Source organism: Mus caroli, chromosome 5 (assembly GCF_900094665.2).
Source record: "Mus caroli chromosome 5, CAROLI_EIJ_v1.1, whole genome shotgun sequence".
Lineage (NCBI taxonomy): Eukaryota > Metazoa > Chordata > Mammalia > Rodentia > Muridae > Mus > Mus caroli.
The window spans coordinates 89682276-89705810 of NC_034574.1; the positions used below are offsets into that span (position 1 = coordinate 89682276).

Sequence of the window (23535 nt, forward strand, 5' to 3'; positions counted from 1 at the left end):
GTGACTTATAACCATGTTTCCAAACAGTGATACTGGTGACCTGGGCCTCAGCACTGTGAGAATGCGCTGATAATAAATTTGTTTGTGTCCATGATTAAAGTACGCAAATGTCTTCTACTTTTTATTTTAGGAATTAAATTAAGTGTGTCTTTATACCCTTTCTCTGGGTCCTTTTATCCTGCCCTGCTGGAAGGTCCAAGTATTGGTTGTATGGCCTCCCTTATTCTACAGGAAATTATAGCATAAGTAGGGGGGCTTTTGTTTGCTTTGTTTTTATCATTTACTGGACACTAAAATTGATGTGAATTGTTCCTTTTAATCTTCCCATTCATTCTGTGGTGTTTGTACAATTATCTCTTACTTACCAAAGGAGGAAACTAAAACAAGAGGAGATTTAGAAATCTTCATTTTCACAAAGGTTTTCAGCATCTGAGCTAAGATTTCATTTAAAATATGCCAGCCTCCCACACGCAGCCAGGAGGCTCTTTCATTCTGGCCTGAGGCTTCCAATATTTTAGGCACAGATAGTCTCATTCCCCTGATGGATTAAATAAAGACCAAAATGTATTCATTTTCTCTATGTCCTATCCAAGCAAGAAGGCCCCAAGCCTTCTAGAATCTTCCCTCTGGATTCACCACAGCTTATTATAAGAGAGGCTATTTATACTCATAGGTCTACTGGGCCCAGGAAATAAAACTGGCCTGGCGTGTTACAGTAACTGGTGGATGTATAGTTGGACAGAATTGCTCTCATTCTAAGAGCGTTTCTGAAAAAGGGCGTGAGAATTCTTTCCCCGAGGCCACCCATGTGTTAAATCTGGAGACTTGCTGATATCTAGTTGGTGACTTTAAAAGAATGGACAACGATGTTGTAATCTCTTATGAGTAGGTACACAAGGGATTCCCTATCTCATTCAGTAGAGACATTAGCCTGTTCTTCTGTCCTTTTTCTGGTGAAGGAACAGAGAGAAGCTTTGTAAAAGGAAGCATTAATTTAGTTTTACTCTCTGAGCAGGGCACATTCTTGTTTTTGTTGGACGGGTGTAATGGCTTGAACAAGATGGGTGGCTGTGTCTCTGTCTCCCAGGTGGTTCCTGCCAGATACAAAAATGCTCAGGGCATCTCTGCTGATGCTGGTGTGGTTCTTTGGGGCTAAGGGAAGGAATTATGAGTTCAGTCCTGTTTTTCAAGTTCTATACTACTTCACCCAGACATAGCGTGGCAGAGAATAAACTCAATTGCCGCTTCCAGGAGGATGCTGAGCTACTGTGGGGAAAACAGAGTCAGGAATGATGTCGAAACAGGTTTTACTGGGGCAGGAGACAAAGGGGAAACAAGATTAAAAAGTAATAACGAATTCTCTGCCGAACAGGTTTTCATTAATTGGGTTAATTAAGAAGCTCGACAAACCCAAACCTGCTATAGTATATGCTGCTAACAAAGTTCTACATCCTGCAAGGGCTACAGTGTGGGCGGACAGAGTCAGCTCTGGTAGATGGCTCTTTTGTTGGATTTCCAAGGAATTGCCCCCCTCTTCCATTAACTACGATGCCTCTGGAAACCATGCCTTCTTTCCACATTGCCAACCAGTCTGACAATCTTCCTGGTCTTCTTTGTTGTTTAAACAGTTCTTTTCTTCCACTAGCTAATTCGTTAATGTTTAAGATTCCCCTGCCCTACCCCGCCCCAATGCCATAGTAAGAACCAGCTGAAAAAAAACAAATTCTGTCTCTGAGAGCCCTTTGTACTGTGGGATTGCCTGTGTGTAGCTTAAAATACCCTATTGTATTGCATCCTATTTCACTCATGCCTCTTACGGGGGCTTTTATGGGGACACAGTTAGATACAATTATTTGTGTGAACTTCAAATGTCAGTGGTGTAAGAATGTTTGGTAGATGAGTAAACACAACTAAATCCTTCCCAAATATCAGTTTTCCTTCTTGTGGAGGGGGCGCTATTTAGTTTGCTCTATCCATTGTCTCATGAGATATATACTAAGGAAATGTTTATTGACTTAAATATTAGAATCTACCCCAAGCAAAGGTTGCAGGCTCCAAGCTCTTGATGACAAGCACAAAGCCGTCTGGTTATCTTCCCTGCTATCCTCCTGCCAGCTCATTTCACCTCATGGCTTCTGCAGCACTCGTTTCTCCCCTCAAGTCCATAATGTCCTGCACCACCAGAATGTGAAGTCCATGGTATAAATGAACTCTTGAAAATGAAGGTATACTTTTACAGAATAAAAGGAAAGGCTACTAGCCAAATAGCCATTTACTAAATAGTGGAGTTTTGAAAACTTTGGTCTGGAATATTTGGTCCCAGAATTGGGCTATGGTATCATGTGAGCTAAAGTTTCATTATTTATGACTCCATTTTCATTTGGTGAGGGGATTTTATTTCGTTACAAAGGATGGGAGGTTGTGCTTTCACTGTTATTCACAATGTTAATATTTTTACTTGTAATACAATATGTGATGGCTAAATTTTATTACCAGCATTTTTGTATGCCTATTGTTCTATGAAATGAATTAGGAGAACTATTTAATTTAAAGCGCTGCTTTAATCATGTCCTCAATTTTACTCATTGGGATTTCATTGCCTGCTAATGTACTCTGAGGAATACATAAAAACATCAGAGGGCAGGATTGTTCAACAGTAAAATAACTAATTTATTGAGCTGGTAGGGATAGGCAATGGAGAAAATCTATAAGGAGAAAAAGAAATTCCAAAATGTCATCAATTAGGGGGAGATTACTCTAAGAGTTGGCTTTTGAACACATTAGCTATAGAAACAATGTTGAAAAGCTTCCCGTCCATTTCTTCTTGAACATTCCCAGTGCTCTTCTCAAGGGAAAATATTAAAAACAACCATGATCAAGATGAATATGAAGATTACTATTTCTTTTCCAAAACAATGAGTAAAGCTTAAAAGCCCTATATATTTAATAGTTAAAAATACAATTAATCTGAGGCTACAAACATAGCCAGGAAGCCATCAGTGCTTCAGACTCATAGACACCATCACTGCCCAAGATTTCCTGTGCATCTCTTACCATTACTACTTATCTTCTGGTAAGGATATTTAGCACCAGATCTTTCCTCTTAGCAAACAAAGCATTACTAGCTATAGGCAGCATGGTATAGGTTAAAAAGATTTACTCATTTTGTGGAACTGAAACTTCATACCATTTGGCTGTTAACTTCCATTTCCATGTCTCCTGTGCCTGTCTATCCCTAGTCTGCTTAGAGTAAGCGACATCGCATGGCCTTTGTCCTCTTCCTCTGTGTAGCTAATTTCTTTCAGCTGAGTGTTAAGTCCACCCACATTGTCATAATTGCAGGATTCTCTCCTGTGTGTAATGAATGAATGATGCACACTGTGTATGCAGAGGTTGAATGAATGAATGATGCACACTGTGTATGCAGAGGTTGAATGAATGAATGATGTACACTGTGTATGCAGAGGTTGTGGGGGATCTGAGTCTGAGTACATAGATTCTATTCTCTTTGTCTTCAATGTTTACTGCTGATTTAACATGAAGCTTGCATATAGTCTTGGAGTTACAATGATCCACTTTAAACAGATATATCATTTTCAATCACACATTCCTTTCTACTTATATGAGTCTTTGACACCCAATATGCTGTTCCCATCACAATTTTTTTTCCATATCCACAGACCCACTAATAGTTAACTAGGATTATTGTCTTTCGTACTTGTGCTTTTTAAAGACTTATTGCAGTCATTCTTAGCAATGAAGATGCTATACAATTATGTACATGCATGCATACACATACTGACATGCAGAGAATTGTGTAAGGAATAATGGGAAGGAAGATATAGGCTGAGCCTGTTCAAAAAAGAGACAACAGTTTTTGTTGAATGTTTCCAGCCTGCTGTTGGTTGAATCCATGGATCTAAAGCCTGTAGGAACAGTCTACTCTACTTGCAATCCGTGTATGGGTTTTCTACTTTTGAGTTTTCAAATTGCTAATTAACATCCTTTCCTTTCAACTTGCAGAGCTCAGCATTTCTTGTCAGAAGGGCCAGCTTGTGGTCAACTATACTAGCTTCGATTTGTTCAGAAAGTGTCCTTCATTTATGAAATGGCAGCCTTGCCAGTGAATTATTCTTGGTTTGCAGTTTTGTCTTTCATTGCTTTAACTGTATAATACCACTCTCTGGTATTACACAGAGTCCATGCTGTCAGTTGGATGCAGTTCCCATGGGATGCAGAATTCCCTTTGTGTTCACTTTTGAAAACTTGACTGTCATGTGAAGCTTTCTTCAGATTCAATTTTCTTGGCATTCTGAGCTTCAGTGACTTGGACAGGCATCTCCTATCTCAGATTTGGAAGGTTTTCTGACATTATTTCTGTACACAAGAGTTTGTTCTTTGTGCCTCTTCTCCCTTTTCTTTTGTGTTCCCAGTCTGGATAGTTTGTATGAGGTTTGCTGATTTTATTTTTCTCTCTTTCAATAGGAACTTCCATTGACACTCTCTTGGGTTTTTAATTCACACATTTTATTATTTAGCTCCAGATTTCTGCTAGCTATTATTTTAATGGTTGTTGGCCTTCAGTGGACTTTTTATTGTGCTTGTGCGCTACTCCTTTAACTTGTGTTTAGTTTGCTGTCTGAGTCCACTTGTTGCTCATGTGTCTTTGATATTCTTGTTTTGCATTCTCTACCATGCAGGCCATTGCCCTCTCTCTCTTTAGAACCAGGCCCTGTAGATTTATTTTCTCCCTGTAGTACCATCAAGTTTCTTTGTTCATCTTCTCTGTGTTCCTTGAAACCGTGCATTTGCACACTTGGTCTGGCTTCCTGAGAAAAACACTTACAGTACTCAGTTCCAGCTGAAGATGTTGGAGTTCTTTTAAAATGATAGTCCCTGCACACACTCACTCGTCTTCTTTTGATCTCCCCTTTGGAGAAATTTGAGGATTTTAGGCCTTCTCTTGGAGCCTCACTTTATGAAAGCCTAAATCCTCCCTATGATTGTGCAGTGATGTGTTCAAGGCTACCTGTTGGGTATTTACTGTCTAAATACTCTTATGTGCACTGTCACCAGAACATAGAAACGTGGCTGTGTGGAGTACCGCCAGTGCTTATTGGCTATTTGGGGAATGTCTTAGTTACTTTTCTATTGCTGTGATAGGCACCATGATCAAGGCAAGTTATAGAGGCAAGAGTTTCAGAGGGTAAGTCCATGCCATTGTGGTGGTTCGCATAAGAATGGCCCGCATAGGCTCATATATTTAAGTGCTTAGTCATCAGGGAGTGGCACTGTTGGAAAGGATTAGAAGGATTGGGGTGTGTGGCCCTGTTAAGGAAATATGTCACTGAAGTTTTAAAGCCCACACCATATTTAGTTCCTTCCTCATGCACACACACACCACCCCTGACCTGTGTGACCTATGGATCAGGGTGTAGCTCTCAGCTACGTCTCCAACACCTCACCTGTTCCTGCCATGGTAATAATGGACTAAACTTCTGAAAGCTTAAGCAAGTCCTCAGTTAAGGGCAGACCAGGAGGGGGGCAACAATTGGATTGTTTAAAAAAAGTAATAAAAATAAAAAATTAAAAAATTAAAATGAAAAAAATGCTTTCTTTTATAAGCATTGCATTGGTCATGGTATCTCTTCACAGCAGTACAGTGACTAAGGCAGCCATTATGGTGGGAAGCATGGCAGAAGACAGGCAGGCCTAGTGCTAGAGCACTAGCCAAGAGCTTACAACCTTATTTGTAAGCACAATGCAGAAAAAGTTTATTGGGAATGGTGTGGGCTTTTGAAACCTCAAATTTAGTCATCCAAATGGGGAGGCTATAATTAGAATGTGGTTCACGGCTCTTGGTGGATGGACCTCGTGAGCTGATAACTGGTTTTCTGCTATTTGTTGAATTCTACAAGGATGTTACTAAAAATCCGTGCCCCCTGCTCCTAGAGGTCCTAGAACATTTAGAAAGCTCAAGATTAGAACCTTCGATGCTATATCCTGAAGAAAAAGATTCTTGTGTCTCCCCTGTGGGAACAGTTAGACAGAAAGACTCTTCCCAAGCACTAAGCTATATCATCTTGGAGGAAAATGAAACGTTCCTCATTCTCTCCAATACATCTATTCTTGGATTTTTTTTCTCTCCATCAAGATGTTAGAACCTCTCAGTTAGGATTCCTGTGAAAGCATTGTCTTTTGTAGATAGTTGTTAAAATTTCAGTGGGAGCTTGATGATTGGAACCTTCTATTCTGCAATTTTATTGATGTCCAAGAATTATATTTCTTATTCCTAGTAGTAGTTTGTTTCTTCTTAACTCCTAAAAAAATAATTGAAAAATGGCAGCATTATATTTTCAGAAGACAGAAACATCCAGACCACTGCAGTCTATCCTGGGCTGTGTTTCTTAAGAGCTGGCACACCTGCATATCTTCTAGGCTATTTAAAAAGTGAATGTTTTGATTTAGGAGGTCTTACTCAGCAGATCTGGTATAGGACCTGAGATATATTTTAATACCTAATGGGCTTCCAGCTGCTACTAGAACACACTGTTCTGAGCACTGACTTGCAAGACGCAATGTGTCCTAAGGGGTTGCAGCCTTCCCAGGAGCCATAGACAATTATACTGATAAAGGGTGGTGGAGATAAAGGCCCAGCAGAGAGCTGTCCAGGGATTGTGTGCTGAGGTCACAGTAGTTACTGGCTTGGAATATGAAAGCTACATTGCCTGATGAGTCCAATAATGTGGTTATTGGTGCATAATTGATCTCTACAACCAAAGTCAAAGTTGACTAAGCTGCTTCTATTAGAAAGATTTCTAGCAATTAGAAACCCCAGGCCCTAGTGTATTGTGTTATCTAAAACTGTCTCAGTGACAGCCTTTGCTGTCAGGACTTTGGCAAATTATATGCAATGCTTTAGGCATGCCTTTCTTGTTTCTGTAAATAATATGCTATAAACATTCTGGAAAGAGGGAGTTCTCTGGAATTTTTTGATAGAACGTTAACCAAGGCAGGAAGGACCCTTTTTCTGTTCTCCTTAGATAACATCATTTGACTCCATTTTGGCGTGTGTGGGTGTGATGGAAATAGCCATATCTACCTCTGGAGGTGAACTAGTCATACCAAGTAACTGCTGAACATGGGTACCACCCCTTCTGAAAAGCGCCCTCCTGAGAGAGGGTGTTTGCTCTGTGGTTTAATGGTATATTTGAAAGAAACAGAATTTGGAAAGCCGTCCCTTCTAAAATGCCCAATTTAAAAATACTGGCTCTCCTGGTTTGTGAAATATGGAAACAGAGTGAACTAGAACACAGGCAGCCTCATTAATATTATTCTTGGGAAGATGTCAATTGTGGTGCTTAGGAAGAGGGTGCATAAATCAGGACTGGCAGTGTTTTGCAATGGTGTGGGCCTCAACAGTAACAACAGTTGTCTTCCCTGGAGTACTGAACGGTGCTTCTAGCAGGATGCTCCCAGCTATGGCTGCCTCTCTTTCCATCAGTCCTGAGGCCTGTTGTCTCTTTAATGGAATCTTACTCTTCTTTCCTCCTTCAGCTATCTCCTAGCAGGCCCTCATCTTCTTTCCCCTGTGCTTTTGCAAGGATGTGCCGAATGTTGTCTGTGACGCGCCCTTCATCCAGCGCTAATCACTGCATTTCTTGGCCTTGGACTCCATCTTTCTGAAACAGACTAATCAACTCCTCATTCTGTTTATCCCACTGTCTTTCCTAAACATTCTTATGTCCTCTCCCATGTCTGCAAGTTAAACTGAGACTTCAGCATGGTGGGATTGCAGAGGTGACTGCTTCCTCCTCCTCGTCCTCCTCCTCCTCCTCCTCTTACCTTCCTTGGGATGCTGTCACTTTTGATCCCACTTTTTTTAGCTGCCTAAGTTCTACTGGTACCAAGGATTTGGACATTTGTTTCCATCTTTGCCTTTGCTTAATCAGCTCACACATCTGCCTAGAATCTGTTGTGTTACTTTCCTTCTTAAAAAGCCATTGCTTTTGTTACTCAAGAATAAAGTGATATTTCCTTTGGAAAATCTTTCTGCAGATGGGATGTTACTAGATATTTACTCTAGAGGAGCTGGCATATTGTACGTGCTTAAAGAATTACTCAACTAATACATGGTGAGTGAGGACCAAAAGACAGTCAGAAAGACAAAAGAAAGAAAGAGATGGAGAGGCTTAGTTTCCTGAATATTAGAAGTCACTTATTGAAGATAAATGAAAAGATAAAGTATGAATACATTTAAGTATATACAGACATATGCACTTATCTGTACACAAAGTTTACACATGACGGACAGTATGAACTGGTCTTCTCTGTGAGATGACTTTTAGCAACAATAAGCCCCTAAGGATTGCATTTTAAAGGAGCCATTTTTCTGAATATGTCTGGACCCAGTGCTGTACTTCTATTTCATTCCAGAATGACAGAGCTCTGCGGCTTGTGACCAACTCTATGGTGTGGGTTCCAGAAGGGGGGATGCTGAAGATCACCAACCGAATCTTGAAGGCCCAAGCTCCAGGTGTCAGAGCCGATGACATCATCTACAAGATTACACACAGCCGCCCCCAGTTTGGTAACGTTTCTTGGGTGTGGTTTCATCTGCATTCAGAGGGTAGGAGTCAGCTTTGCACCATGCCATGAAGCAAGGCTATGAGTCAGATTATCTGAGCTTTCTAATGCTTCATACACCTCATTGAAGGACAGCGTGCTCATGATGGAGAGCTATCACACTGTACATCCTAATGAGCACCTTATTACCACATTGTTATAATATCTAAGACAAGAATCTGTTTTTAAGTAATTTTATTTTGCACATGAAATAAGGGCTCAGCAGCTTTCTGGTGGTCCCCAAGCTGACACATATATGGATTGCCAAGGCCATGTTCTCCTATCCTCTCAGACACATCTACAAACTCCCTATATTTTATTTTAAAATTTTATTTTGCAATTATTTATTGTGTTCATGGAAGAGTATATGTGTGCCCACAAGACCACATTTGTGCCATGTATGTCTACCATATGTCAGAGGACAACCTATGGGAGTTAGTTGTCTCTTTCTGCCATGTGAGTCTCAAGACCAAGCTCAAGTTGTCAGATGATCGTCCTCAGTAGGAGGCTCCTTCATCCACTGAGCCATGTTACCAGCCCTCACTCTTAGTAAGGGTTATAAAATAACACAGAAATATTCTTTAATATTCACCATTGTTACTTTTCCAAGAAATACAGTGCACATTAAAACCCAGGATACTTTCTGTTGACATCAACTGGACATGCAATTCCATAAGCTATATATAGTGACTGCCCCAAAATGAAGTCTTTTATGTTCCAGCAACAGAGGCAGTCTTTGCACTTGTATAGAGTTGAGTGGAGGGCAGCATGTGCCTGTCCCTGTCACCTACTCTTCTTAAACTTGGCCTTCATGGTTTTTGGCTAGGCTGACAGACAATGAGCTTCATAGATCTTCCTGTTTCTACCCCTCCAGCACTGGGGTTACAGGTACACACAAGACCATGCCTAGCTTGTTAGCATGAGTGCTGGGATTTGAACTTAGGTCTTATACTTATGCAGCAAGCCACCTCCCCAGCCCTTTACTGGTACTTTTGAAGAGAACTGTTCAGATATGTGTGGACCCTTGCTTGCTTTGGGGCCACTGGGTGATTTCTCATTTGGGGGGTTAGGGTTTATTCTTTCTACTTGTGATGTATTGTACTGGGGATACATGATATCACTGTTTTATTGTGGTACCATTAACTTCAATCACTTGAGTAAGTAAATAGCTGTAAAATTTCTCCACTACAGTTATTTTCCTCTTCTCTGTAATTAATAAGTGTCCTGTTCTCAGGATACTGGCGCTGCTGAGCTTGAGCAAGGTGACTTCTAAGTCCTTTTCATCTCTAAAGCCTCTCACTCTTGTGATGTATTAAATTCCCCAAATTTACCTCCAATATTAAAGGCCAGAAATTAAGCTCCCACGTTCCATAGAAACAGCCCAGTCCTTCATTAACTATTAAACAGAGCCATGCTGAATTAAGTGGTTTTTAAGCAGATGAAAGTTTGCCATTTCAGCTTAATAAACGCTTTATTGGGACCCTTTTCTATCATAACTCTCTTAATTAACTTCTTCTTACAAACCTAATCTCTGTGTGTCCAGTTCTCCCTACTAATAATCTTCAAATCATGTTACCTTAGAGAACCACTCAAGAGGGAGAAAGGTACTGGAAGCTAGACACTCATAGAACCTACTTACATCCCCCTGTCTCAGTGAGACGCAGCTATGGCCCTCACCTCATGCCTTCTGGTTACAATGAGGTCCCTCATCACTTTAGAACAGAGGTTATCAATCTGTGGGGCACAAGCCCCTAAGCAAACCTCTGTCTCCAGAAACATTTACATTATGATCCATAACAGTAGCAAAATTACAGTTATGAAGTGGCAACAAAAATAATCTTATGGTTAGTCATCATCACAATATGAGGGACTGGATAAATGCATTAGGAAGGTTGAGGACCACTGTTCTAGAACCTTTGATGAGGCTTTATGATCTTTGTAAAGAAATGACATCGGAATGGACCGAGCACAAATTGCTTTTACAGTCTGAATGGAAAGGGCCTAACCTCAGCCAGGCATGATGGTTATACCGGCGTTGCCAGCACTTGGAAAGTCAAAGCAGAACAATTGCCACTACTCAACATCCAGGTTAGCTTAGATTCCAGAGAGACAGGAACAACAACAAAAAAAGAAATCCTAAATCCAGTCACTTCCAAACACTTCCAGACTCACCATTATTTACAAAGAGGTCTCAACCAGTTGATTGACACTTGTATCTTTAGGGCCTTTGTAGGGTTGAAAGTAGTTTATCAAAGTACCTTGCGCATCATTTGAGAGAGAATCTCACTTCTTCTAAATCACTGTAATTTTAAATCATGTATCAAACCATAAGAAAGTCTGATGAATGATTTTAGGTGAAGAGCTGCACAAAATAAATAAAAATGGCCTCAATCCCAACACCGTTGTAGAGATTCAAATAAGATTTTAAATTCTAATAACACTAATTTTCCTCTTCAAAATTCTTCATTAAACCTAAGCTTAAATACAAAGTAAATCCCAGACACAGGAAATGATGGTTTCCAAGCTTAGAATTTTGCATTAAGAAATGCATCTTCCTTCCAGGACAACCAGGGCTACATAGAGAAACCCTGTCTCAAAAAACCAAAACGAAAACAACAACAACAACAAAGAAATGCATCTTCCATTTTTGTAGTATCAGGATGAAACATGAAATAGTAGCTCTCTCCTCTTAATGAGGATGGCACCAAGTCCCCGTGATTTCCTCTTGTCTGCTTAGGTCATTGTTCCCAAGATACCCACAATTCAGTGTATCCAGTGGTGAATTTCCCCTAGTCAATAAAAACGGCCTGACCTGCTCATCAGTGGCAACCACACTGCCTGCAAGGTGGTCCTTCCTCCCTCCTCTCTTGTCTCCAGAGCTGTGCTTGGCAGCTCTTATTGCTTGCCTCCCCACTGTCTGCCTGTTTCTCTGCAAATCTCATCTCTTTTACCTTAGTTCAGGTTTTTATCTCAATACTAGATTGGGTACAAACCTCCTCATTGGTTAATCTGCCTAGATAAATGTTACCTATTGTTGTCATCTCTAATAGAATAAATTTTGGCCTCAACAGTATTTTCAAGCCTTATAGACTGCCGTGTTCCAACCACACAATTCTGTGTTCCAGTTTGGTGCACACCTCTTCTCACCTGCAGAAGCTCCCAGTGGCTCCCAATTGTTTATAGGGCTGACTGTAGCATTAGCAATAGAAACTGTGTTTGGATTGTCTGTGGATACTCTGTTCCTAAAGGCCTATTATAGTAGATGGTACCTAATAGGCACCCAAAGACTATTAAGTTGAAATGGTTGTAGTTAGTCAATATACTATAATATCCTACAATACCTGTGAACTTGTGTCACATGGAGGTGTTTTTTTTTTTTTAGTTGAAAGTGAAAGTGTATTTATCTCATTAGGCATTGTTAGGCACATCTGGCTTGTCTTTTCTGTTATGAAGCAGAGCAGCTAGGAAATCTGGATGTTTCTTCCCCCACTCTTTTCATTTACATTGTGATGATTTCCTTTCAGAGGTTTTTGCAACTGAACTAGCACTGGTAAGCAGGAGGCCATGTCTGTTCGCAGTGCCTTATGATGTCAGTTTTCACTAGGAGACATTTGTGGTAGAATTGTTCACTTGTGAGCAGAGGAAGAGTAACCCAGGAGAACTAGAACTAGTTAGTCACCCACATGGTTCTAATGAAGAAGGGTGAGGGTGGTGACGTCCTCATCGTATTTCAGTGTTTCAATAGCCTCCGATATGACTTGCTCATCTCTAACTTGAATTTAGTGCATATAAATATTAGAATGGGTGTTTACTTTGAATGAGAAGGCAGGTTTCTCTGTAGTAATGAAAATAATGCTACCAGTTTTGAAAAAATAAATGTGTTATCAGTTATCCAATACACCCAGTGCATTGAGATTTGGACATCTGCCTACATAACATTTTAAAAATAGAAATCTAGTTTGTCTCTGTCTCTGTCTCTCTACCCATCTTCTCTCAGCTCCCCTGTCACTCTCTCTGCCTCTTGCACATGCATGCACACACACACACACACACACACATATACACACACACACTCATTCTTTTTCCTATCAAAATGGCAGAGTAGCTTGTTTTGGGTTTATTGTTAGTAAAGAACACAGCCTGCTTTCAGAAATTTGCCCACTTTCCTGTGTGGTTTTCACTTGAAATCATATTCTTGTGAAATTTTAATTGTTCCTATAACACTTCTGTTTTTGTAATCTCACCTGAAGATGATAGAAGCTTCGGGTGTGGGATAAGCGTTAAAAAACAGGTGGGTTGTGTTTGGATTTAGATTTCCTTGCTTCAGTTCAAATAAAATGTGTCAAATGGAGGGGCAGGCAAATACTGACACATGTACAGAAAACTGTAACAAACTGTTTCATGGCCAAGAATATGAACTTTCAATTCAAATCCACTCTTATCCACTGTCCTCTGTCGGATCTTAAAGGAGATGGTGACATCATTCACATGGAGACATAGAGGTGGCCGTGGGAGTCACCATCCTTGTCTCCAGCTGCCTCTAGAGTTTGTGTCCAGCAGTCTGAGCATCCTTTAGCCAACATGCTTGAGACCAGAATTTTTTTCCTATATGGATTTTTTTGTAATTTTGAGTGTTTGCAAGTAAGTGGTGAGCTATCTTAGAGATGCGATCCAAATCTAAGCACATAATCATTTATAATTCTTTTATATACACATATATACTTCATCTCAAAAGGACTCTCTACAATATTCTTGATGTTGTTCCTAGAACTTGACTATGGTCTGTTAGTGAAATCTATCCAATATGTGATTTTAATGCTCCTAAAATTTGACTATGACCTGTTATGTGAGTTTGCTCCAGTATGGAATTTTCTGCTATGATATTATGTTGCTGCTCAAAAAGGTTGGGATCTTGGGTCCGTATGGATTGTGGGTGTTTAGATTACAGATGTCCCATCTGTGTTGGTTTTACTTTACACACAAGCAACGGAGCCTTAGGAGTGAGTCAGCTCAGGAATCTGCGGGAGTTAGAGTTGGGTTTGAACTGTCCTACCAGGGACAGCTCTTCTATATGTGCTCTATGTCAGCCAATCTTATCTCCACTGGACAGAATCCTCTCAGGAATAGCTTCCCCTGAGCTCACTCTGTCGTCTTTAAAACCTGAAACTGTTGTGTAGAATACATTTTGCATTAGATAGAAAGTTCCATATGGAAATGTATCCATCCAGTGCCTGGGAAGGGTCTATTTGCAGCTTCCCCCACAGTTTGAGTCTCATTATGGAATTTTAATAGATGCTAGTCGGTAACTCTATGCCTTAGCTGCCCTTAAATAGTTATTGGAGCCAGGGAATTCTGTCTACAGGGGAATTCAATTCTATCCATTGAGTGCTGACAGTGATCTGACCTTAGATCAAGGCACACATATTTCTTCAGCTTGTAAAGAAGGAATGATGGGAAGGATTGAGGTCTCTGCCATGCTTTCCCCAGAGCTCTAACAGTATGGCCTCTGCTTCTCTAGGGGAGGTGGTCCTTCTGATGAATCTGCCTGCAGACAGTCCAGCTGATCCTGTGGAGGAAGGGCATCACCTGCCTGATGGAAGGATGGCAACCCCCATCAGCACCTTCACCCAGCAGGACATCGACGATGGCATTGTGTGGTACAGACACTTGGGAGCCCCCGCTCAGAGTGACTCCTTCCGCTTCCAGGTGCCCTCTGCCTCCTAACCACCCTCATTCACAGGCCACGTGGGCCATTTTCTTCAATTTGTCTGTCTAGAAGAGGGAAGCGTAATTCATAGCATTAAGAATTTTGTAAATGTGTTTATTAGGGTGAAAAAGCATAGGTACTACCTAGGGATCTGTTATTATCTTTTATTAAAAATTGATGATAGACCAGACCATAAGGAGAACTGTCAAAGCTAAAGAATATCAAAGAATAGCAGGTTCAGTCTGGCAATGCTGGATATAAACAAAGCCATAACAAAAAGGTAAACATGGTTGTTAAACCACATGGTATAGTTTAAATGTTCTTAAAGAAAACCAAAGTAGTGAGCCATTAAGAACCATTGAGGAGACAATAACTTTTGAAGACTTACGTGAAGTATATAAAATTGTATTCACAAGAAAACTGATGGCACTGCTTATTATTGAGTAGGGGAACACAGAGCTAGGCAGACCAAATGCTTGACTCGGAGGCCTAGCAAAACACACGGAAAGGCCACGGAGAGCTAAAAAGAAGAAATTGGTTCGTTTGACAACACCAGGAGTGACAAATGAGTGCCAGGCCAATTCCTTGAAAAGAACAACAGGATTAGACACACCTATAGCAAGAAGGACTTAGAAGGAAAACTTAGAAATGCTAAGAAATAAGGGACGGTGTGTGAGAAGCTATTTAAACAGAACAGAGAATTCTATAAGACATCAAGAAATAAATCTGTTCATGGTGATCAGCCCACATGGTGTCCCCTTCCAGTCACAGTTTTCCTTCACCTAAGAATGTACTCCACTTCTAATGCCAGGCATGTGTGTCTTTGATGCCTGACTAATTTATATTGCATAAATCATGTGCTTTTCCAAAGAGACGGTTGATAGAAATATGGAGACTATTAAAATGAGGTTATTTTCAGCACATCAAATGTATGAAAGTGAACAAACGCTCTGTGCCCTTTACTCCAGTTAACGTCTCAATTTCAGCACCTGGGATGGCAGTGGTCCTCAGAGAATGAGTCAGGATTGAGGCAAAGACCTCAATCAAAAGAAGTCACCTCAGCCAACTAGACCCCACAGATCTGCCTTCCCCTTCACAGGGGTCGAGACCGCGTGTTGTCACTATGGAGTCTCTCTCCCTGGAAAGGGATTCTAAGCACCTGCTTAAAATGACAACAGATTGCCTTGCAATTTGATTACTGAGTGAAATAAAATATTGAAAAATAAGCCAGAAGGTCCTGATTTATGGAAAGGAGAAAAGAAAGAGGACTTCTTAAGACAGATATGGCGGCATGTATTTATCTATACTTCTAAGCACTTTCTAAGTGCAAAGATCAGGAATTCAAGGGCCTCCATTACATAACAGGTTCAAGACCAGCCTGAGATACATGAAACCCAGTCTCAAACCAAACAAAGATTGCTCACTAGATTTATGACATAGGCCTGGACATTATTACTTAGAAGGTGGTTCCCTATAGAGTCTTCACATTTCTTACATAAAACATGACAGAACTCCTACCTGAAATAGCTTTCAAAGTGTTGGTGATATTCTTTAGAAATATCCTCAAGAATGACAGGGTATCGTTTTAGGCATATGGGTTTACACTATAACAAATTAACTAAACACCATCCAACCCGTGGTGTGCCAGGTCAAAGAGTCGTCACTGTTCTTGCTTAAGAAGATTAGTTATGGGGTAGAGAGCTTGGCTTTAAAAATAATTTTTGGAAATTCCCTCTGGAAGCATTCCGAGAGGTGGGGGCTTGGGGGGATTTTGAACAGGGACAGCATCTTTATTCTATGTGTGAAGCGACTCTGAGCTGATGTTCTCCTGGCCATAAAAGTGGAGCTGCCTGTTTTTAAAGTTTCATTACTTTGTAAGCATACCTTATATTTTGATTTGAAATGCACAGACAATTTATCCATGTGCTAAAGTAAATGGTTAGCATCTTTTCCCATTTATCGCCTTAGTGTCCCTGGAAGATTTTAAACCAAAAGGATGTTATCATAATGTTTTTTTCCCTTCCTCCCCCCCCCCCTTTTAAAGCAGGAAATGTAATATAATGAGCTGCATAGATTTAATTCTATTTTAATGCTGATTTGCTGTCATGAGCCATCAATGCAGCCCATCTGTTACTTTGCATGTATGATGGGATTTATGTAAGGCGAGTAGCATCTTTAAATAGAGTCGATCTAGTAAGACGGCAGGCACCTCCACAGTCATTTTTGGTGTAAGAAACTAGCTGTGTATTCAGATCCTGTTGACACAGTCCCAGAAGATGTGGTTTGCAAAACACTAACATTGTATTTCACGATCAGTGTCTTTACTGGGAAGCTACTCTGACTCATTTGCTCTGTTAATATACCCACGTTTCACAACCTGACCAATGTGGTTTCTTTGCCTTAACAATAGAAGGGAACATCTCCCCCCAGCTCCTGATTTCTTAAATCTACCAAGGTCATCTTGGCCGATGGCAAGAGTATAAACCCAACTGAACTATTTAGTACCCTGACTTTGAGACATTGCTCTATTCTTTTTCAATTTCCTCTGTACAAAGTGTGATAATACTATTGCTTTGTGGGGAATAGGAAGATCACTTTTGAAAGGCTATTAAGAGCTAAGCCCACACTAGCTGATCAGTGAAGTAGAGCTGTGGTCATTGGTATCCCTTACAGCAGGATGTGATGGGCATCTCCTTGAAGACATCTGGCTATCTTGAAACCATCCTGTGGGCATCTGACTTAATCTAGAGGATAGCCGAGAAGATGGTTTTCCTCTTGAGTGCAGGGTACAGTACCCTGCCTTCTCATATTATGTAAAGAACTCATATAACCACCTGTAACTACACGAGTCTCTACCATCTGTGTGACAAGCATGAGGAAACAGTAGAGACAAGAGAGACTTGAGGCAGCATCCCAGTAGCACTGAGAAGGAGCTAGAGAAAGTGATGGAGAACACCATAGGTCTGGGGGCTTGTTTCTAACAGGATCTCACTACTTAGCTACGTTTAGTTTCCAATTCATCATCCTTAGCTGCAATTCATCACCTTAGCTTCCCTAGGGCTGAGATTAAGGGCATCACCACTATCCTCAGCACAGCTTTCAACATTTTGAAGCCAAACAAACAAATAAATAATGTTTGTGATCACTGCCCTAACTGTAAATGTTACTAATGTATAGCCACGAGTGTGAGATGTATGACTAATGGCCCATGTGTCAGTATCTATACTGGGTATAGATGAAAGGAATGGAGTGAAAAAAAAATCATGTTATAGACACATGGTAAACCCTATAGCCAGAAAATTTATCCACTTTCAAGACTGTAGCAAATATCACTATATCACCACTATAGCAAAATATCATAGCATTGGGTTAAATAAAGAGTGTGTTACTAGCTACTCTAGGTAGTGAAATTCTATATTTTCTTTCTTATTTATACTCTCTTGGACTTTAGAAACTGCCTGAAATAGTTAATTTGAGTTGTTGTTTGGCACATATAGAATTCAAAGGCAGATGTCTCAGTGGGGAGATTAAGGGTGAACATGCTCTGCCCAGTAGAAAATGAAAGACTCACCATGATGATTTTGTTTTTCAGGTGTCTAGTGCCACCAGTGCCCGGGAACACCTGGAAAGTCACATGTTCAACATTGCAATCTTACCTCAGGCACCTGAGGCACCTAAACTCTCCCTGGGGACATCTCTCCATATGACCGTGAGTTGAATGGGAGGGCTAATGTTTCCCTCTTGAACAAAGTACTCACTCATGCAGAAGCGAAGTGAGCCAGTGCCCTGGTGTGGGATATAGTAAATGCTTTGCCCAAAACCCAGACAACAGCCCTGGGAAAACATTTCTTACTAGCCTGAAAAAGGAACTTAGAGTCCCACCCAGAATAAAAGATTATGTAGAATTTATCTTGACCACCCAACCATCACCCCTTGCCTCCTATGGCACCCCATATAGCTACAGTGCCTCTCCCTGAGTATGTAGAAGAACCTTCCTGGGTTTTAATACACCTCTAGGGTGTGCTTATTCTGCCAGTTATAGCGCCACCTAGCTGGAAAAGCTGTTCCTTGTGTATTAAAGTTCTCCAAGAAGCTGGCTTTCCAGTGTAAGCTTCCTGGAGAAGGTGGTGTCAATGCTAAGTCTAGAGAAATGAATAACAACCAGTTATCCAAGTGAGTATTGGGGTGAGGAAGGAAGGTAAGATAGAGGAAGGAATGGCCAAGGGTGTTCAGAGCACATGGAAGACCTTGAGGTGAGAAAGCTAATGGTGGCTGAGAAATAGCAGATAGTGTGATGCCCTGGAGAAATGAGGAGAGCATATTGGAGGTGTGAAGATCATTACACCCAATCCCAGAAGGCCTTGCATGTTCTGGGGAAATGAATGTGACCCATGGAAAGATCTGGCGCTTATGTCCAACCATGACCCATGGGATACATGAAAGGCAGCCCAGACACAAAATCATAAGCTAGCCTAAAACACTAAGATTTTCCTAGTGCTATTCTAATGACTCAATTGCATGATTCTTGAACATAAATATTGTTGATGTCAACATCATATTACAGTGGCAATGGCTGGATTGCACGAAGGATGGTACCACCTGGATTAGCCTATAAAGCTCAGCTAAGACAAGCAGGAAATACTAAATATACTGTAACCCTATTTCTAGGGTAGGTAGAATGCTAGATTCTTCTTTCAGACACAGCCATGAGCATGCAAAACCCTGTAAATTAATTATTATGGGTCCATGTTTTAGTTAACACCCACATAATTACACTTTGAGGTAAGATATCAGCCTTGAGCCACAACAAAGAGAACAGTGATAGTTTCAGAAATTACGGGACTGGGAATGACAGAGACACAAAGGGGGAAAGCAGAAAGTTTTTAATGAATAGCTAGTATCGGCATTTCCAGCGTAAACTGTAATTTAAAGAAATCATAATTCAGCAGCATTATAAAGTCTATAATTCATCATTCTGACTGGAGAAACTTGGATCAGAATTTTCTCTAAACTGTACGGAAAAAAATGTGCATACACATTTCTTGCCAAATGCAAAGACAGCACTGTTATTTTGAGTTTAGAGTAGGGGTAAAGAAATGGGCCAGAAGCCATGGAGGCACTGGCGTTTGCTTTGCCATGGCCTTCTAAAGAGACTTCAGCTTTAATCTCTGGTGGCACACTTGCAGAGTGGGTCTGTCTGTTTGAACCTTGCATTTCTCAAAAGTCAGTTTACTGTAAAATGTGATTTAGCCTACATTACTTAGAACATACAGAGTTGATATTCCTTTTGACGTTAATTAGGGCCACAACTGTAAGGCATGCTTGTTATGTGTGACAAAATGCAGCTGCAGTTCAGTGGTTTGAACTCATCTGAACACTGAAGCTTTGCACATATTTGGCAAATTGTAAAGACATGGGGTAAATACAGATGAAATATTTTTATACCGTCCACACAAATATTTCACAGGTGTTTTTGAAAGGAGTCTGCCTGTGCGTATTCGTTATTTTCTCTGGGTGCCTATGACAAGTGCTGAAGAAGATGCTGGCGAGTTGGTGACCTTAAAACACAGATTCTAGTTCAAGGATCTTTGTATCTAGGAGTAGCTAGGCAAATAAATAAGCAAAGGAATCCTACTGTGCTCGAGGCCACAGCAGAGCAACCATTCCGAAGCAAGTAGGAGGGTGCCTTGTGTAATGAAGCATGGGAGAGTCACAGGGGCTTCCTCTAGGAGAAGAGCTGAGTGGTTGAGTATAATTATTTCTAGATCAGGGTTCTTAAGGTCTCAGACTTAAGTACGTTTTGGAGCCACCTGGAGAGTTATTAAAATACATTAGCACTCACTCTGAGTTTTCTAATTCAGTAAGTCTGGTTGTGGAGTCTCGAATCTGCAATTCTAGCAAGCCCCAGATGATTCTTCACAGTAGCCAAGAACTGGGAATAACCTGAGTGTCCATCAGAAGACAAAAGCAATAAAGAAACTACAGTGTGATGTGTGTGCGTGTGGATGTACATGTGCACTTGCACAATACAATATGATACAGCCATACAAAAAAAAAAGTAATCCCGTCATAAGGTGCAACCTGGATTAGCCTCTAAATATTCAAAGGGAAATAAGCTAAGACCACAGTAGACCAATAAGGTCTGGCTCCCCTTGTACAGCAACAGAAAGATAGTCAGATTCGTAGGAAAGGAAAGCAGAGCAATGGTTTCCAGGGTGGCGAGGAGAGGAAGGGACAGAGGAGAATATACTTGGTGGATGTAGAGTCTAGGTTTTCTAAGGTGGCAGATTCTACCACATTTTTTTTGTAGAGCATCATGCCTTATAGTTAACAGTACTTTACCCTTAGCAACAGTTAAGATGATTAGAAAGCCAAAGAGCAATTAAAGATGGAGAGATTTTAGAGACAAGGCCAATCAAAATACACAAAGATCCCTAAGAATACAGCTGTGCCTTTCATTGAGGTCAGGGGCATAGTAGGAATGGCAGCCTGAGTCTGGGATGTGTTTGCAAAAGGCATCTGGAACATACAATATTGCTGTGAGAACCTGACTTCTATACTTCATGTCATGGAAAGCCATGACAGGTAAGGAACAAGATCTGATGTCCTCCTGGTACCATGGCTGAGAACAGCCAATAGGCAAGGTGAGAGCCCTGTGAAGCCATTGTGAGTGTCATGGAGAGGCTGGCCCAGAGCAGAGCGGGAACCTCAGAGGGAAAAGGATTTGGAATCTAGATGTAGTCAGAGGTGATAGAGTATGATAAAAACTATTATTCTTAATCTTTCGTCAGATGTTATTTAAAAAAATCTTCTATAATTATTTCCATGAAGCTTAAGCTCCCACTTCTTGATGTCTTTAATTGGTGAGTATTGGGTATTCCAAATAATTAAAAGTGACTAATTTGATGTATCACAGCTTCAATATTGCTTTAGGAAATTAAGTCTTCCCATTTTCTACATAATGTCTATTTTGATCAGTAAAGAGATGGGCTCTTTAAGTTCCAAAATAGAATGTCTTGGCTAGAACCTGTTCCCCTTTTCAGTAGTCCTGTTTATAACAATTTTCTTCTTATCATTTTATTGTTTAGAAGCATATGAATTTTCAGACGCATTGCATGGCACTTTGAGAATATTTGATTATAGTGGGTTTTGACATTGGGAGAGGCTAGGGTGCTGAAATTGCACTTTCTGTCTATTTATCGGTACCTACATGGATGGTCTGTAAACATCTTTTATGGGGCAAATATTTTTAATTTGTTGTCCTTACTTGTTTTATGTTAGCATAGCAGGGTGGGGGAGACCAGCTGCTGTTGGAAATTCTAATTTTCTTGCTCATTACATTCCAGACCTGTGCAAGTGCCTGAAATGTGACTCTTTACTGTAGGGGATTGTCCTAACCTGCAGACGCTGCCTCTCCCTGGGACAGCTATGCCTTTGGGACAATTACAGAGCAACTGGAGCCCTCAGTATTTTATGGTTAAAAATAAGAATACCACACCCTCCTATAAGCAGGAGTGAGCCCTACTTAATCCTCTTCTAAATGGGGAAATTCCTTCTGAACGGAGGAGGGCTTTAAAGGCACGAGAGCATGCCAAACTCTACCTTCAAGGTCAGTCCAGAAGAGTCTGCGGTGTGCACGTTGCTTTGTGCCATTTTGACACAGCACCTGTGACCCAAGCCCAGACCCAGGCTCACACTAGTGTTCCCTTTACTTGCTGACATACTGGTTTTGTGACAGCTGTCCTCAACTCACTGCCGTGCAGGAGATGAGAGTCTGACCCTCTGGGTTTCTGAGTGTTGTCTGAGGTGTGAATATGAGCAGAGGAATCACCATCTAGGTAGAATAAGCTGCAGACACACTGTCCAGTTAACATTCTTCCACCTTGTTCATTGAAAGGTAGAAGAGAATGGGGGAATTTAGTTCCTCCGAACAGTACAGTAGAAGTAAAGATAACATGGGGGATGTTCCTGTGCTTTGATAAGAGGATGTCTTGAATGTAAGTGGCTAGCCACTTTTGGTGCTGGAGCTGGGCTCATCTTTAGCCCCTTGAAGCCCAAATGCTGAACAGTTCCCATTGAGGCTTGGGGCACAGGAGTGCCCCCAAAGAATCTCGTGGGGCTAAGATTTCAACCTCTCAGCCTGGCCTCTCCGTGGATGCCAGATTCATCTTTAGCCTGTGAAGTCATTGGAGCAGAGCCAACTGTGAATGACCAGCCGTGGTGCCTTCTCAAACACTTTTCTCAAAGTGTTTGACTGCAGGTTCCATCTGGGGAAGCTATTATTATATTAGGATACCAACAGCATGCTCTGACATAAATTTGATGGCGTTGAGGGATGAAGGAGTCAGAGTAAGGAATCCTACTCCGGCCTGGATCTCCTGAAAGTCTTCTAGGCTGGCCACATTCATAGAGTGAGAGAGACCAGATCCTTCATTTAGATTTTGGAGATGATCTTGACAAATGAAACTAATACCAAAACCCAGAGCAAACTTGGTCTTGTTTTCTTTATAAGATGTGGTTTTGCCTCTGGCTCTTGTTATCATCAGGCTTCTGATTTTTCTTGCTTTCTCCATTCCATCCAGGCTCGTGAAGATGGCCTAAGTGTCATTCAGCCCCAGTCCTTATCCTTCGTGAAGGCAGAGAGTCCCAGTGGAAAGATTATATACAACATCACCGTACCTCTGCATCCAAATCAAGGTAAGGTATGCAGTGAAGGGGTTTCCGGTGATGCTCTTTCAGTGAAGGGGTTTCTGAGGCATGCTGCTCTTGCCTTGTGATGCTGGACCAGTCCTAAAACCTCTGGGCTTTTGCCTGCTTCTTTATACAGCGATGTGTATGGAGGGTTAAGGAGGAACTGGTATTCATGATCCGTGCTTGTGTTTTCTGGTTTACAAAGAAGAGGAAGCAGGCTGTATGTTGTCTTGTGCTCTGAGAGAGCTGTACCAGAGTCATTATGTCCCCCTCTGGCCCACTTAAAGAACTAGACACACACACAGGCATTGTCCGAAAGGGGCCCAGAAGTTTGGACAGGCAAACAGATCAAAATGAACAAGTGCTTCTGACTAAAGTATCTGTCAAAGCCTAAAGGGCCATGAGCCGCATGAACTCAGTGCCTTCTCCAGTTGGATAAGTCCCTCTTCCCATAGGAAAAAAATGGAAACATGTAACCACAGTCAGAGGCCAGGTGGCACCTGTCATCAGCC

At 41.1% G+C, this 23535-nt stretch overlaps 1 protein-coding gene across 2 annotated transcripts in view; it reads left to right on the top strand.

Annotated features, from left to right (window-relative positions):
* The window catches only part of Fras1 (Fraser extracellular matrix complex subunit 1), a 395823-nt gene that overhangs the window by 267744 nt on the left and 104544 nt on the right, over positions 1-23535 (top strand). For both annotated transcript variants that reach the window (XM_021162463.2, XM_029477538.1), the window contains 4 exons: positions 8437-8590; positions 14144-14331; positions 17925-18041; positions 22915-23029. In XM_021162463.2, the coding sequence (XP_021018122.1) occupies positions 8437-8590; positions 14144-14331; positions 17925-18041; positions 22915-23029 (574 nt within the window). The remainder of the gene's footprint in view (positions 1-8436; positions 8591-14143; positions 14332-17924; positions 18042-22914; positions 23030-23535) is intronic.